The following is a 13,023-nucleotide window of genomic DNA, read 5'->3' on the forward strand; positions in this document are numbered from 1 at the left end:
CTACTTGAAGTTGCAATTTCCTTCGCTCACTTCTCATAGTTATACTCATTGTTGTCAAATGCGATCGCATATGCGCATATTGTGGATCGAATTGCATATGCCATCATGGCATATGTGATCCTAGCAAGTATGACGTGGCATACTTTTATATGCGACCAATATGCGATCACATATTTCCCAATAGCCAAAGTGGAAGCAAATTCCCCCCCCCCCCCCCCCCCCCATTTTCACTATTCTTTACTCCAAAGCTCTAAATCTCTTACTCTCTCTCTCTTTCACCTCTTCCTCTCTTACTCTAATCTCTCTACAATCATTTTAAGTATGTTTATTTTTTGTATTTTGTAAGTCGTGCTTACTTTTTGTAAATTAAGTTGTAAGTTATAACTTGTAAGTTGTTTCAAGTTATCCATTTATCAGTAAAATTTCTTTGTTTGAAGTTTTTAATAATTAATTCTCTTTTAATGTAGCTTGTTGATTGTTTTGTTAAATTTTATATAATATAATATAAGTAATTAAATATATAACTTAATGAAACACTCAAAATATAATGAAATAAGTAAAATAACCCAATCCAATAATGTGTACTAATTACTCAAGTTTTTCCTATTTTTTAGAATTTTTTCATTTTTTTTTGCCTTTTTTCCTTTTTTTATTATTTTAAAAAAATGCCATGGCATATGCGATTGACAACATTGGTTATACTCAGATCAGCGTGCACATACAAATGAGGAATTATAGGATGATGGTTTGTATAGCACACATTGGTTGTGTCAATTCAGATAAGTGGATTCCGTGGTTTGTGATCCAGACCATTGGTTGGTTTAGTACCACCGTGAATGGCTATGAAAATGTCCCTGATTGGATTCAGTTGAACATGGACTGCTGCTGTGTTTCTCTATTCCTGTAGGTGACAAATAGAAGGGTTCAGATTGTCATGACGAGGAGGTTTTCACAGAATAGTCCATCCAATGAGACTGATGTTCTGGATTACGGAACCGTGGGCCACTTCTTAAGAACTGAAAAACAGAGTATATCATGCAAAGCCTCTTGTTGAGGGTATTATAATTCCTTTACACATGCATATGTATATGTTTGTGCCTGTGCATACTCCTTGCATGCATGCATGTGTCAATTGTAGAGGACTGTAGCAGTCCAGGTCATCCACATAGAGTTGATTTGGGGAAATCCTTAGTCAATCAAGCTGTTTCTGAATATTAATGTGATCATGCTCCGGTAGACTTTGGCTGCTTACATGTACTCATAGAAGCTGCACACAGTGTTTTAAATAGCAAATAGTGTGTAGCATAGCATTCACCTTTCTAAAGTGTGCGGCGTAAGGTACACCACTACTTCTAGATTCTTAATCAAGGTTGCGCTTTGTTTCACTAATTTCATCATTTTTGCTCCACGTTAGACTGATTAAAAGTGAAATTTAACTAAATTTTCATGACATTTGGTGCAACCAAACATAACCTAAAGTAATAGGAAAGGACAATGATTAAGTATAAAGGCAAAGAAAGAGCAATGAAACTGATTTAATACAGTTACTTATATTTTTTTTTTTACCAAAAGCATTGGAAAGATTAACTAATTTTACTTGAAAATAGAAAAATGTAACAAATCATTGAAAGCATTGATTGATTTGAATGTTGTAGCGAACTCATAATGTGAGCTATGTAGCGTGTAGTGTATGTAAATTATCATGTAGCATAGGCTACATGCGACTTAAGCTAATTTCATTAGCTACGCGGTGTTAAGGCTAAGCTACGCTACATAGCATAGCTATTTAAAGCACTGGCTACACCAAATCAGTTGCACTAGGTGCTCGACATGGTAAAACTAATGACTGCCACGGGAAAATCATGGTTGCACTTTCTAATAAGGCAAAAACTAAGTCTCTTAGAGACTGTTAAGATTTACCTTTCATCGTTCAAAAAATGCCACTTCTTGGGCTCCTAACTAGGATTCCAATTTGTGAATCTTTCCTTTATGTAGGTAGAAAATCCCCTTTCATCTTTTAGAATTTGGAGCATAGAAAATGTTGTTTTGCTAGGTGGTCAAGGAAGACGTCGAAGAAATGCTCGGTGGATTGGCCCTGGTCAGCCGAAGGTGGAAATCTTCAAAGGTCAGTAAAGGGGTAGAAGGTCAAGATCGCCGATGGAGCTTCCTGCAATGCATGTAGCTTCCCAGAGGAGTGGTAGCAACCGAATTTTCGAAGAGTATTCAAAAGAGCAAGAGGGGTAAAGGAGGTTGGCAATCAAGGGGGTGGGGGGTAGTAGGTGTCTAGCGAGGTGGTCAAAGAAGGCGTCGAAGAAATGCTTGGTGGATTGGCTTTGGTGGGCAAAGGAGGAAATCTTCAAAAGCCATTTTGGGGGAAGGTGGTCAAGTAAGGAGTCGAAGAAATGCTTGGTGGATTGGCTTTGGTCGACAAAGGAGGAAATCTTCAAAGGTTTGTCTAGTGAGGTGGTCGAGGAAGGCGTCGAAAAAATGCTTGGTGGAAATCTTCAAAAGCCATTTTGGGGGAGGTGGTCTAGCAAGGAGTCGAAGAAATGCTTGGTGGATTGGCTCTGGTCGACAAAGGAGGAAATCTTCAAAGGTTTGTCTAGCGAGGTGGTCGAGGAAGGCGTCGAAGAAATGCTTGGTGGATTGGCTCTGGTCGACGAAGGAGGAAATCTTCAAAGGTTTGTCTAGTGAGGTGGTCGAGGAAGGCGTCGAAAAAATGCTTGGTGGATTAGTAGGTGGTCGAGTAAGGAGTCAAAGAAATACTTGGTGGATTGGCTCTGGTCGACAAAGGAGGAAATCTTTAAAGGTTTGTCTAGCGAGGTAGTTGAGGAAGGCGTCAAAAAAATGCTTGGTGGATTAGCTCTAGTCGGCAAAAGAGGTCATTGTGTGTGTGTGTGGGGGGGGGGGGGGATCTAGTGAGGTGGTCGATGAAGGTGTCGAAGAAATGTTTGCCTCTACTTGCCTGAATAAGGAAATCTTCAAAGGTTAGTAGAGGGGTTAAAGGTTGAGACCGCTAGTGGAGCTTCCTGTAGTGCATGTAGCTTCTCAGAAGAGTAGTCAGAGCTAAATTTTCAAAGAGTATGAGGGGTAAAGAAGGTCGTCATCCCTCAAATTCAGTGGATTGCGGAGGTGGTCGATGAAGGTGTCAAAGAAATGCTTAGTAGATTGCCTCTGGTTGCCCTGATAAGGAAATCTTTAAAGGTTAGTAGAGGGGTCTAGCGAGGTGGTTAATGAAGGTGTCAAAGAAATGCTTGGTGGATTGCCTCTGGTTGCCTTGATAAGGAAATCTTCAAAGGTTAGTAGAGGGGTAAAAGGTCGAGATCACCGGTGGAGCTTCCTGCAATGCATGTAGCTTCCTAGAAGTGTTGTCGGAGTTGAGTTTTCGAAGAGTAGGAGGGGTAAAGAAGGTCGTCATCCCTCAATTTTATTTTTTAATTATTATTATTATTATTATTTTTATTATTATTATTATTATTATTATTATTTTTTTTTTTTTTATTTTTTTTTTTTTGGGGAGGCAGTCATATCCGTCAGCGATGTGGTCAAAGAAATGCTTGGTGGATTGGCTCTGGTTGGCTCAAGAGGAAATCTTCAAAGGTTTGTCTAGCGAGGTGGTCGAGGGAGGCGTCGAAAAAATGCTTGGTGGATTGGCTCTAGTCGGCAAAAGAGGTCATTGTGTGTGTGTGCTGGGGGGGATCTAGTGAGGTGGCCGATGAAGGTGTTGAAGAAATGCTTGCCTCTGCTTGCCCAAATAAGGAAATCTTCAAAGGTTAGTAGAGGGGTTGAAGGTCGGGACCGCTAGTGGAGCTTCCTGCAATGCATGTAGCTTCTCAAAAAAGTAGTTAGAGCTGAATTTTCAAAGAGAACGAGGGGTAAAGAAGGTCGTCATCCCTCAAATTTGGTGGATTGCGGAGGTGTTCGATGAAGGTGTCAAAGAAATGCATGGTGGATTGCCTCTGGTTGCCCTGATAAGGAAATCTTCAAAGGTTAGTAGAGGGGTCTAGCGAGGTGGTCAATGAAGGTGTCAAAGAAATGCTAGGTGGATTGCCTCTGGTTGCCCTGATAAGGAAATCTTCAAAAGTTAGTAGAGGGGTAGAAGGTCGAGATCGTTGGTGGAGCTTCCTGCAATGCATGTAGCTTCCCAGAAGAGTTGTCGGAGTTGAGTTTTCGAAGAGTAGGAGGGGTAAAGAAGGTCGTCATCCCTCAATTTTATTTTATTTTATTTATTTATTTGTTTTTATTATTATTATTATTTTTTGGGGGTTAGCTTGTTCGTACACACTGGTCAATGAAGGAGTCGAGGAAATGCTTGGTGGAGTGTCTTTGATTGCCCGAATAAGAACATCTTAAAAGGTCAGTAGATGGGTAGAAGGTCGGGACCACTGGTGGAGCTTCCTGCAATACATGTAGCTTCCCAGAAGAGTGGTTAGAGCTGATTTTTCGAAGAGTAAGGGTAAAGAAGGTCGCCATCGCTCGAATTTGGGGGGGGTTCTAGTGAGATGGTCGATAAAGGCGTTGAGGAAGTGCTTGGTGGATTGTCTCTGATTGCCCAAATAAGAATATCTTAAAAAGTCTGTAGATGAGTAGAAGGTCGGGACCACTGGTGGAGCTTCCTACAATGCATGTAGCTTCCCATAAGAGTGGTCAGAGCTGAATTTTCGAAGAGTGTTTAGAAGGGTAGGAGTTGTAAAGAAGGTCGTCATCCCTCGAATTGGAGGGGGGTCTAACGAGGTGGTTAATGTCAAAGAAATGCTTGGTGGTTTGCCTCTGGTTGCCCTGATAAGGAAATCTTCAAAGGTTAGTAGAAGGGTTGAAGGTTGGGATCGCTGGTGGAGCTTTTTGCAATGCATGTAGCTTCCCAGAGTAGTAGTGTCTAGCGATGTGGTAAAAGAAATGCTTGGTGGATTGTCATTGGTCAATTGAAGGAGGAAATCTTCGAAGATCATTAGGGGGGGGGGGAGGTAGTCAGAGTCGAATTTTTGAAAGAGTATTCAGAAGAGCAGGAGGGGTAAAGGAGGTTGTCATTCATAGAATTAGGGGGTCCACAATCATTTGGGGGGTGTTTCTATCGATGTGGTCAAAGAAATGCTTGGTGGATTGGCTCTGGTCAGTTGAAGGAGGAAATCTTTAAAGGCCATTAGAGGGGTAGAAGGTTGGGACAGTTGGTGGAGCTTGTAATGTATGTAGCTTCCTAGAGGAGTGGTCAGAGCCGAATTCTCAGAGAGTTTTCATGAGAGCAGGAGGGGTAAAGGAGGTCGTGATCCCTCATATTAGGGGGTCGGTAATCATTCGAGGGTTTGCCCTCGTGCAGATGGTGGAGCTTCTTGCAATGTATGTAGCTTCCTAGAGGAGTGGTCAGAACCGAATTCTCGGAGAGTTTTCAAGAGAGCAGGAGGGGTAAAGGAGGTCGTGATCCCTCATATTAGGGGGTTGGTATTCATTCGAGGGTTTGCCCTCGTGCAGATGGATAGAGGAGGCAAATCTTGCTATGTCCTTACTGCATGGTTGTGGTTTCACGTGAGAAGATTAGTAGTGAGAATGACCAAGTATGGGCTGGAGTAGTGTTCAAGTTGTCGATGTCGCTACAAGTTTCGCTAGCCGGAGATAAATATATAATATTGTTATCGCCGATAACTGGAAATGTGGGGAAAAATGGAGAAGCATGGGGAGAACGGTGGAATTTTTCAGTGAAACTTCAGGACATGCCTAAAAATACATATTTGTATATTTAGAAATGAAAAAAATTGCAAAAAGTATGCATTAAATAATAAGTTTTCATTTAATGGGGTCCAAAAAGCATGTGCTGGCATAAGAAATCACTCCAACAGTAACCAAAATGTGTTTATATGATATAGATGCAATTAGCTTACAATGATTAAGGCATGTAAAAGTAAATGATTTAAAAAAGTACACCTTTCCAGCCGTATTTCGTCCCCACATGGAGTGACGAGGAGGCTCGTAGTCATCATCCGGATCCTGTTGCAGTTGGGCGTGGTACTGTTGCCCAATATGTTGGCAGTACTGTTCCCAGGTCATCATCTACTCATACCAGTTGTGGAACTCCCTTATGTACCTCTGATAGTCATCCTCCCCGAACTATATGAGTACTCTCAGATGTGGGTACTATGTAACATACATCGACAGCATTTGCTGAGTAGGGTCCTGAGGGAACAAATCAAGTACAACCCCGACTCTCTGATAGTATTGCTCTGTCAGTCATACGGGTACCCCAAATATCTTCCTGTCAAAGGGTCATGACTTGAAGAACTATCTGTCAGTTGCCTATATCTATGGGTAGACGAGTGCGACTGAATTTTGAGCTATCGTGCCCATACCCGTGATAACCCCTATGTGCATAAGGTGGGACGAAAGTGGAGCTCCCCTTCTCTGAATTGATGTCTATAGATGACAAGTTACATGCAAGAGCATCAGCCGCGGCGCGTCCGCCTTTCTTCTTCGAAAGACGCTTGAAAATGTATGTGGGCTCTGATGCTCTCACCCTGCATGGTGGACGGGATCCATGGTCATCATCTTAAGTGGCATGGTCAAAGTATTACTCTTCAATGAACTAGCCAACGGGTCGCTGGCTCTAACCTGTTGTATACCCCCACCACTGCCACCTTCACCCTCACTAGTACCACCTACATCAATGCCGATGTCTCCATCCCCTCCCTCATCACTGCTATCGTCGTCGTCATCCCCACAACCAGTGTCGAGTGGGGGTTGAGTCTCATCATTATCACTTACTACGACTTGATGGGGAGGGAGCTGTGAAGATACTTCCTCACCCTCATTGGAATGTGCCAAACTCCTCACTAAAGGATCAAAGGAGTCTGTATCTGCCCTCTGTTAGTTTATTACATGATCGACATCGATACCAAGAGACGTGATTCCCTTTGCTACCTGTGGAGCAGGGCCTCCCTCTACATCATCTAAATTAGCTGATTCGACCCACTCATAAAGTGGGTCCTCATCATCGCCACCTATCTATGCCAAGGTACCTATAGACAACAAGTCGAGTGGGTCCAGATTTTCCTCCATCCCTCGATTTGCCCGCAATTGCCTCTCTCTTAACTTCATATTGTAGTGGTAGTAAACGAGCTTCTGCAACTTCTCATATGCCAGCCTATTCCTCTTGTTGATTTGTATGAGTGACCATGTGCTCCAATTCCTCTCGCATGGTGAAGATGATACAGTCTGTGCTCCAATTCCTCTCGCACAGTGTATTAATATGTTACAATACATGGGATTCCAACCATCCAAACATGCCCTTAGAGTGTTGTGGGTGATGTTGAGATCTATTGAAGGCTTCCTTCTACCATGGCATGGGGACGAAGTAGGGAAAAAAGGAAAGGTGGTTTGGAGGCTAGATCCATTGGCGGGTCTTCGGGCTCTATGGGGGGAAAAGGAATAATCGATGCGGCTAAGTTGGATGTCATGGGGGTGGGCCTCACGTTTAGAATCCCTAGCAGATTGTAATCTTTCCCCTATATATTGGGTTTCTTCATTGTAATTCGCCCAAGTTTCTTGTTATTCTTTCTTCAATAAAATATCATCATCTTAAAAAAAAAATTCTTCAAAGTTCTAAACAGGGAAGCTCCCAATTTGGAACAATAGAGGACTCTGCTTCTGTGTGTGTGTGTGTGTGTGGTCTCCTACGAACTGGTCCACAAACATCTTCCGTGAGAACTTGTGAGAACTCATTGCACATGATGTATGCACGACATCCAACTCACTCATGCCTCATGAAAACCCCTAAGGCAAAAAATCAGCCCAATCTAAAACTTAGATGGGCGACATGAAGGGAAACAATTTGGAACTGGACTCACACCATTGACTTGCGTGGGTGCTCATCGTGTTGCATATATGCAATCCAAGCCATAAAGAACCTTCATTGGACTTCTGTGAAGGGTTAGGCAAAAAATCAAAGCTACTTGGCAACTAAGGTGGGGCCTAGTGATAAGCAAGATTGGGTGTCCTCGTGCTCTTTGTTCCCTTTGCTATGGCCCACCTGGAGTCCCTGTGCACCTTGCTCCCTTTGTTATGGTCCACTTGGTGTCCCTGTGCATCTTGTTCCTTTGTTATGGCCCACCTGATTTTTGGATCAGGCTGATTTTTGGGCCGTAGGGCATGATGTGACGCATCTGATGGATGGGTTCTATGCCATGCACAAATTGCATGGAACGAGTTCTTATGAAAGCTATTTACAAACAATTTCCTAAAAGAAACATATACCTGGTTTTGCTAACGTCCCCAAAACTTTTAAAGGACATGTGGGATGCGCAATCATCAATCTGAACAGTTCATTCAGTGGTACCATAAGGAGCAAGCCATGGTGCAAGAATTGTGCCTGATCGGATAATCAAAGCCCTTTGAATGGGACAAATTTGTTACAACTGTCTATTGTTTACAGGCCACAAATCACGTGGTTAGAATCATAAAAACAAAGTGCTACTTTGGAATCATAAACAACATAAAGTGGGATCTATCAAAATAGATGTTTCCAGATGATGATTAGACCTATTTTGTTTCTCCACTCAATCTCGACTGTCCATTTTTCGTGCTATCGATTGGGTGTTTAGGATCATCCAATTAGCATGATTTTTGCACCATGGCTTTCTCCTAATCGTTTGAATGAATGAAAGGTTCAAATCCATGATTGGGCATCCCATGTGTCATTTAAAAGCTTTGGGGAAGAGTGTGTGTGTGCGCGCGCGCGCGCGTGTGTGTAAATATATATGTATAATTTATAAAGTATCCCTGTTTGACATCAATACATCTCCATGTCCAAGTTGAATGGGTGTGTGTGTGTGTGTGTGTGTGTGTGTAAATATATATGTATAATTTATAAAGTATCCCTGTTTGACATCAATACATCTCCATGTCCAAGTTGAATGGGTGTGTGTGTGTGTGTGTGTGTGTGTGTAAATATATATGTATAATTTATAAAGTATCCCTGTTTGACATCAATACATCTCCATGTCCAAGTTGAATAGGGTGTGCTTTTATAGTTTATGAATAAACTGTATTTCAAGACATGAAAGAAAGAATAAAGAAAGAAAGCAAGAAAATCACATGGTTATGTAATCAAGCCACCAAAAATTCATTGTTTAACACACCGTCCTTTTTAGATTATCCCTTGATGGAAAATCTCACTCAAATCTCACTCACTGGATGTCGTTTCTCTTTTTGAAGCCTTTCCAGACAGAGCAACGCATTCTTGATTTCAGCGGTTGCAGCTCACCAGGCAAAGGCACAGAAAACAGGAAGACAGCTGGGGTTGGGACTACAATAAGCTTCACAAGCCCCTCTTCCTATCTGATGAAAGGCTGCCGTTAGCAATTTGTATTGGTTATCCCACTGCATCGGTAGGAAGGCTGAGATTTCCAGGCTGTTGATTGGTAATGGCCAAACCACCAAAGTAAGCTTCCTTGAGCCTCTCTCCCAATCAGAGGTTGCAATTAGCTGGTGCTACAGTCAACACTCTACTACAGTTAGCTTCCCATCTCTTCCCATCCAATGAGGGTTGCTGTTGGCATGTCATCATCAACACATTCTATCCATCGATATCACCTGCCCACCAGTGTAAAGCTTCACATATCCCCTGCAGATTATTGGGTCAATCCTCATTTTGCATTTCTATCAGTGGGCCATGTTATTCATCCCAGTGCTCTACAACAATGCTTCCTGAGTCCTCTTCCCATCAGGTTCAGTGCTTGCAATTAGCAGGTTGTGATTGTTAACCTGGCACAGATAGCTTGTCAAGGTTGCTGTTAGCCAAGTCTACATAGGTTTGCTGTTAGCTGGCTCTTATGGTTAACCGGGGCCATAGGTTGATGTTAGCAGGTCCCATGGTTAACTGCGTTTTGCATAATATGTATATAAATATACATACACGTGTCATGTTTAATCATACCTTTTAAGTCCCAGATTGATGATTATCTTTTTTAATGTAATATATATTGTCACTTGAGTATCATTTGTATTTGTATTTCACCATTCCCCCCTTTTTTTTTTAGTATGAATGCATTCTTCTGGTTCATTTTGGTTTTCCGGTCAGTGCAATTGTCGGCAAAATGAGAAAAAGACCTCAAGATTTCTGATTTACCAAACCTGAAAATTTCTAAAATGGTCCTTTTTAAGGGTGGCATAACCAAAATTCCCCATGTCTTTTTTTCTATTTTGAATTTTTTTTTCCAACTTTCTGCACACATTGTGTATGACATCCAAACTTCCCAACATGTGTGGCCCCATCATGATCAGATGAACCATACTCAAGCGGATCCAATCATTTGTAAGCTGTGCGATTTTGGGTGGTGTACGTTGTTTTCTATGGCGTGGCCTACCTAATAACTTGATTAGCCTAAGCATCTATCATCACAGTAGGGTCCACCTGCTGGACAGGTTGGATGTGTCACACACACCCATAGCTTGACTTAACTTGCTCATGGGGGAAAAAACAGAAGAAAGAAAGAAAGAAAGATATAGGGAGTTTTGATCCACCCAAAAAAGATTGTTTTAGGACTTCAAAAAAGCCCAGGCCTTTTCTGGGAAAAATCAGAAATCTTGAGCATTTTTGCAGTGAACATGGCAGCCCACAGGCCACCACATCATAGTTTGAAAACTCGAAAACTCGAGTCGACTGGATGCCTAGCCATCCATCAGGTGGATCCCACTGTGAAGATGCCTTTGTCCCAAGATCAGGCCACTCCACTTCAAGTCAGACAGTTTATCAAACAAAGGAATGGTTGTTCCACTTGAAGATGCCTTTGTCCCAAGATCAGGCCACTCCACTTCAAGTCAGACAGTTTATCAAACAAAGGAATGGTTGTTCCACTTGAAGGATGGAACAACCTGATTTTTGTATTTTGGGCCAGAACATCTGATGGACGGCTATGATCTTGCTCCAGTCTGCCACATTGTCACCCGTAGTGATGCTTGTGGGTGTAGCAGACCTTGTTCTTTTCAATTTGATTTATGTTACAGGGACTATTGCAATTTCTTCCACTCTCGAAGCTTTCCGTGAAACTGAGTAGAAAGAAAAGAGCCGTTGGCCACCACCATTACTGAAATTATTTTAAATCTCCTCAACATTTTGTACGGTTCTTTGAGGTTTGAATATCCAAACCGTTAACAATATCATGTTCTGTTCCTTTTACAGGATCTGGATCGTTCATTTTTCTGGGTGGCCCGACCATGGATGGACAGTACCAAAAAAACCACACTATTGGATGATTCTGATTCTATCGACAACTAATGGAAGGATCTGCTACGGTAGAGATTTACGAAAGTCAACTAATGGTTGACCCTGAAATGGCAAGAGCCTCATAGGTAACCATCAGACGTGTGATTTTTGTTATATGACCCATTCAAGATGGGGTGAACAGATGAATGGTCCGGATCTCATACGTGTGCCACCACGAATAGGCTAAAAACAACCGAGAACTGTGATCAAGCGGCAAGCACGGGAACTTGTAATCTTACAGGGTATTTCTGGCCAACAAACCATCTATGTAAGACATCCGTACCATGCCAACGATAGTTCTCTCCGTGAAAAATCACCTGGCACAGAAATCAGGCGAGTTCATTCATCAATTGGGCCACAATGTTGGAATCAATGGAAAACCGACGGTCTGACACAAGGTACAGAAATGGTCTACCAGATAAATGGAACCGTCTGTTTTTGTAAACGGTGATCCACATGGTGGGGCATACCATTTTCATGGTGCGGATTCCTACGAAAGTAGCATTTTAGCAGGAAAACTGGGTTGAATGACTAGATAGTTTCGATGCAGCTTATCGTTTCGCAAAATATTTTAAGGGTAGCTTGGAAGCGGGTAATTTTTTACTGTATGGACTAACCAATAAAGATGAAAATACTTCTACTTTTTCAGCTAATTTTATTTGAAAATTAGTAGTTTTTTTGATCTAAAACCCTCTATCCATGTCTGAAAAATTAAAATTGACTTTTGTAACATAATTTATCGGCCGTTCAGGAAAAAAAAACACATAGAAGGTAAGCAGTCTACGGTGCTAATTTTTTCCTTAGAAATCTATGCTTCTGCACCAAAATTTCAGGGGTATTCTGGGAATCAACCCTAATTTTGGCTCCTTTTCTAAACTAACGCTGGGAATTGATGGTGGTAGAGAGGAATTGCTACCGAAATCTTTAGACACGTGTCACCCAATCGTAGGTGGGCACCAACAAACCAACGATCTCCCACGTTCTTAATTATAACTACAATGAGAATGTCAACCACAGAACCGTGTACTAAGCCAAAATTCCAATAATTTCCGGAGTATTATAAGTTGTGGTGTTTTAGTTGCATCAAGGCACTTGGACAGTTCGATTGATCAATCCGGACCGTCCATTATGAACGTCACATATTTCACGTGCTCGTAAGTAAAAATCACGTGAATTGGAGTATTGAATACATATGTAAGGTGGCCTTGTTTATAGCCATTCATTTTCCAAGCCATGGATGGGATGCTTGGTATGTGATGGAATTGATTTTTTTGGAACCGCAAGAGATCCATAATAAGGCCCAACACATGGACGGTTCAAATTATTGATTGGTACTAGTTCCCCATACGTGATCTTGGTTGATGTGGTTTTAGTGGTGGCCCATGAATTGCATGCACCTAATGGACGGTTCAAATCGATTGACTGGATTGTTCTAGTGTCCTAATGAAACGAGGAGCATTACAACTTATTGATGCTTTTGCGAACACTAGATGATCATTTATTTCTATTTGTGATAAAAAAATTATTGTGCAGAGTAATATTTAGTAAATGGAATGGACCCTACAAATGATTGATTTCAGTGCTCCAATGAACAATCCAGGCCATTCAATTAGTGGACCACCTCTCAGATTAGCCATGGCCCAAAAGCTGCGCTGATTAGAAGTTAATAATAACCAATCTGCCACTCATATTTGGGTGGTTTATATCTAATGATTGGGAACTATCATATTTAGAAATCTTAAACCATTGGCCCACCATGAGTTGGCCTGTTTGGG

The 13,023-nt window shown here is 41.7% G+C and overlaps 1 protein-coding gene across 2 annotated transcripts in view; it reads left to right on the top strand.

Annotated features, from left to right (window-relative positions):
* Nucleotides 1-9,996, top strand: part of LOC131256921 (transcription factor MYB3R-1-like) — a 76,881-nt gene extending 66,885 nt beyond the window's left edge. For both annotated transcript variants that reach the window (XM_058258034.1, XM_058258027.1), the window contains exon 12: nt 9,199-9,996. In XM_058258034.1, the coding sequence (XP_058114017.1) occupies nt 9,199-9,342 (144 nt within the window). In that variant the 3' untranslated portion in view covers nt 9,343-9,996. The remainder of the gene's footprint in view (nt 1-9,198) is intronic.
* The last annotated feature ends 3,027 nt before the right edge of the window (nt 9,997-13,023 follow it).

The sequence above is a fragment of the Magnolia sinica genome, chromosome 1, assembly GCF_029962835.1.
Source record: "Magnolia sinica isolate HGM2019 chromosome 1, MsV1, whole genome shotgun sequence".
Taxonomy (NCBI): Eukaryota; Viridiplantae; Streptophyta; class Magnoliopsida; order Magnoliales; family Magnoliaceae; genus Magnolia; species Magnolia sinica.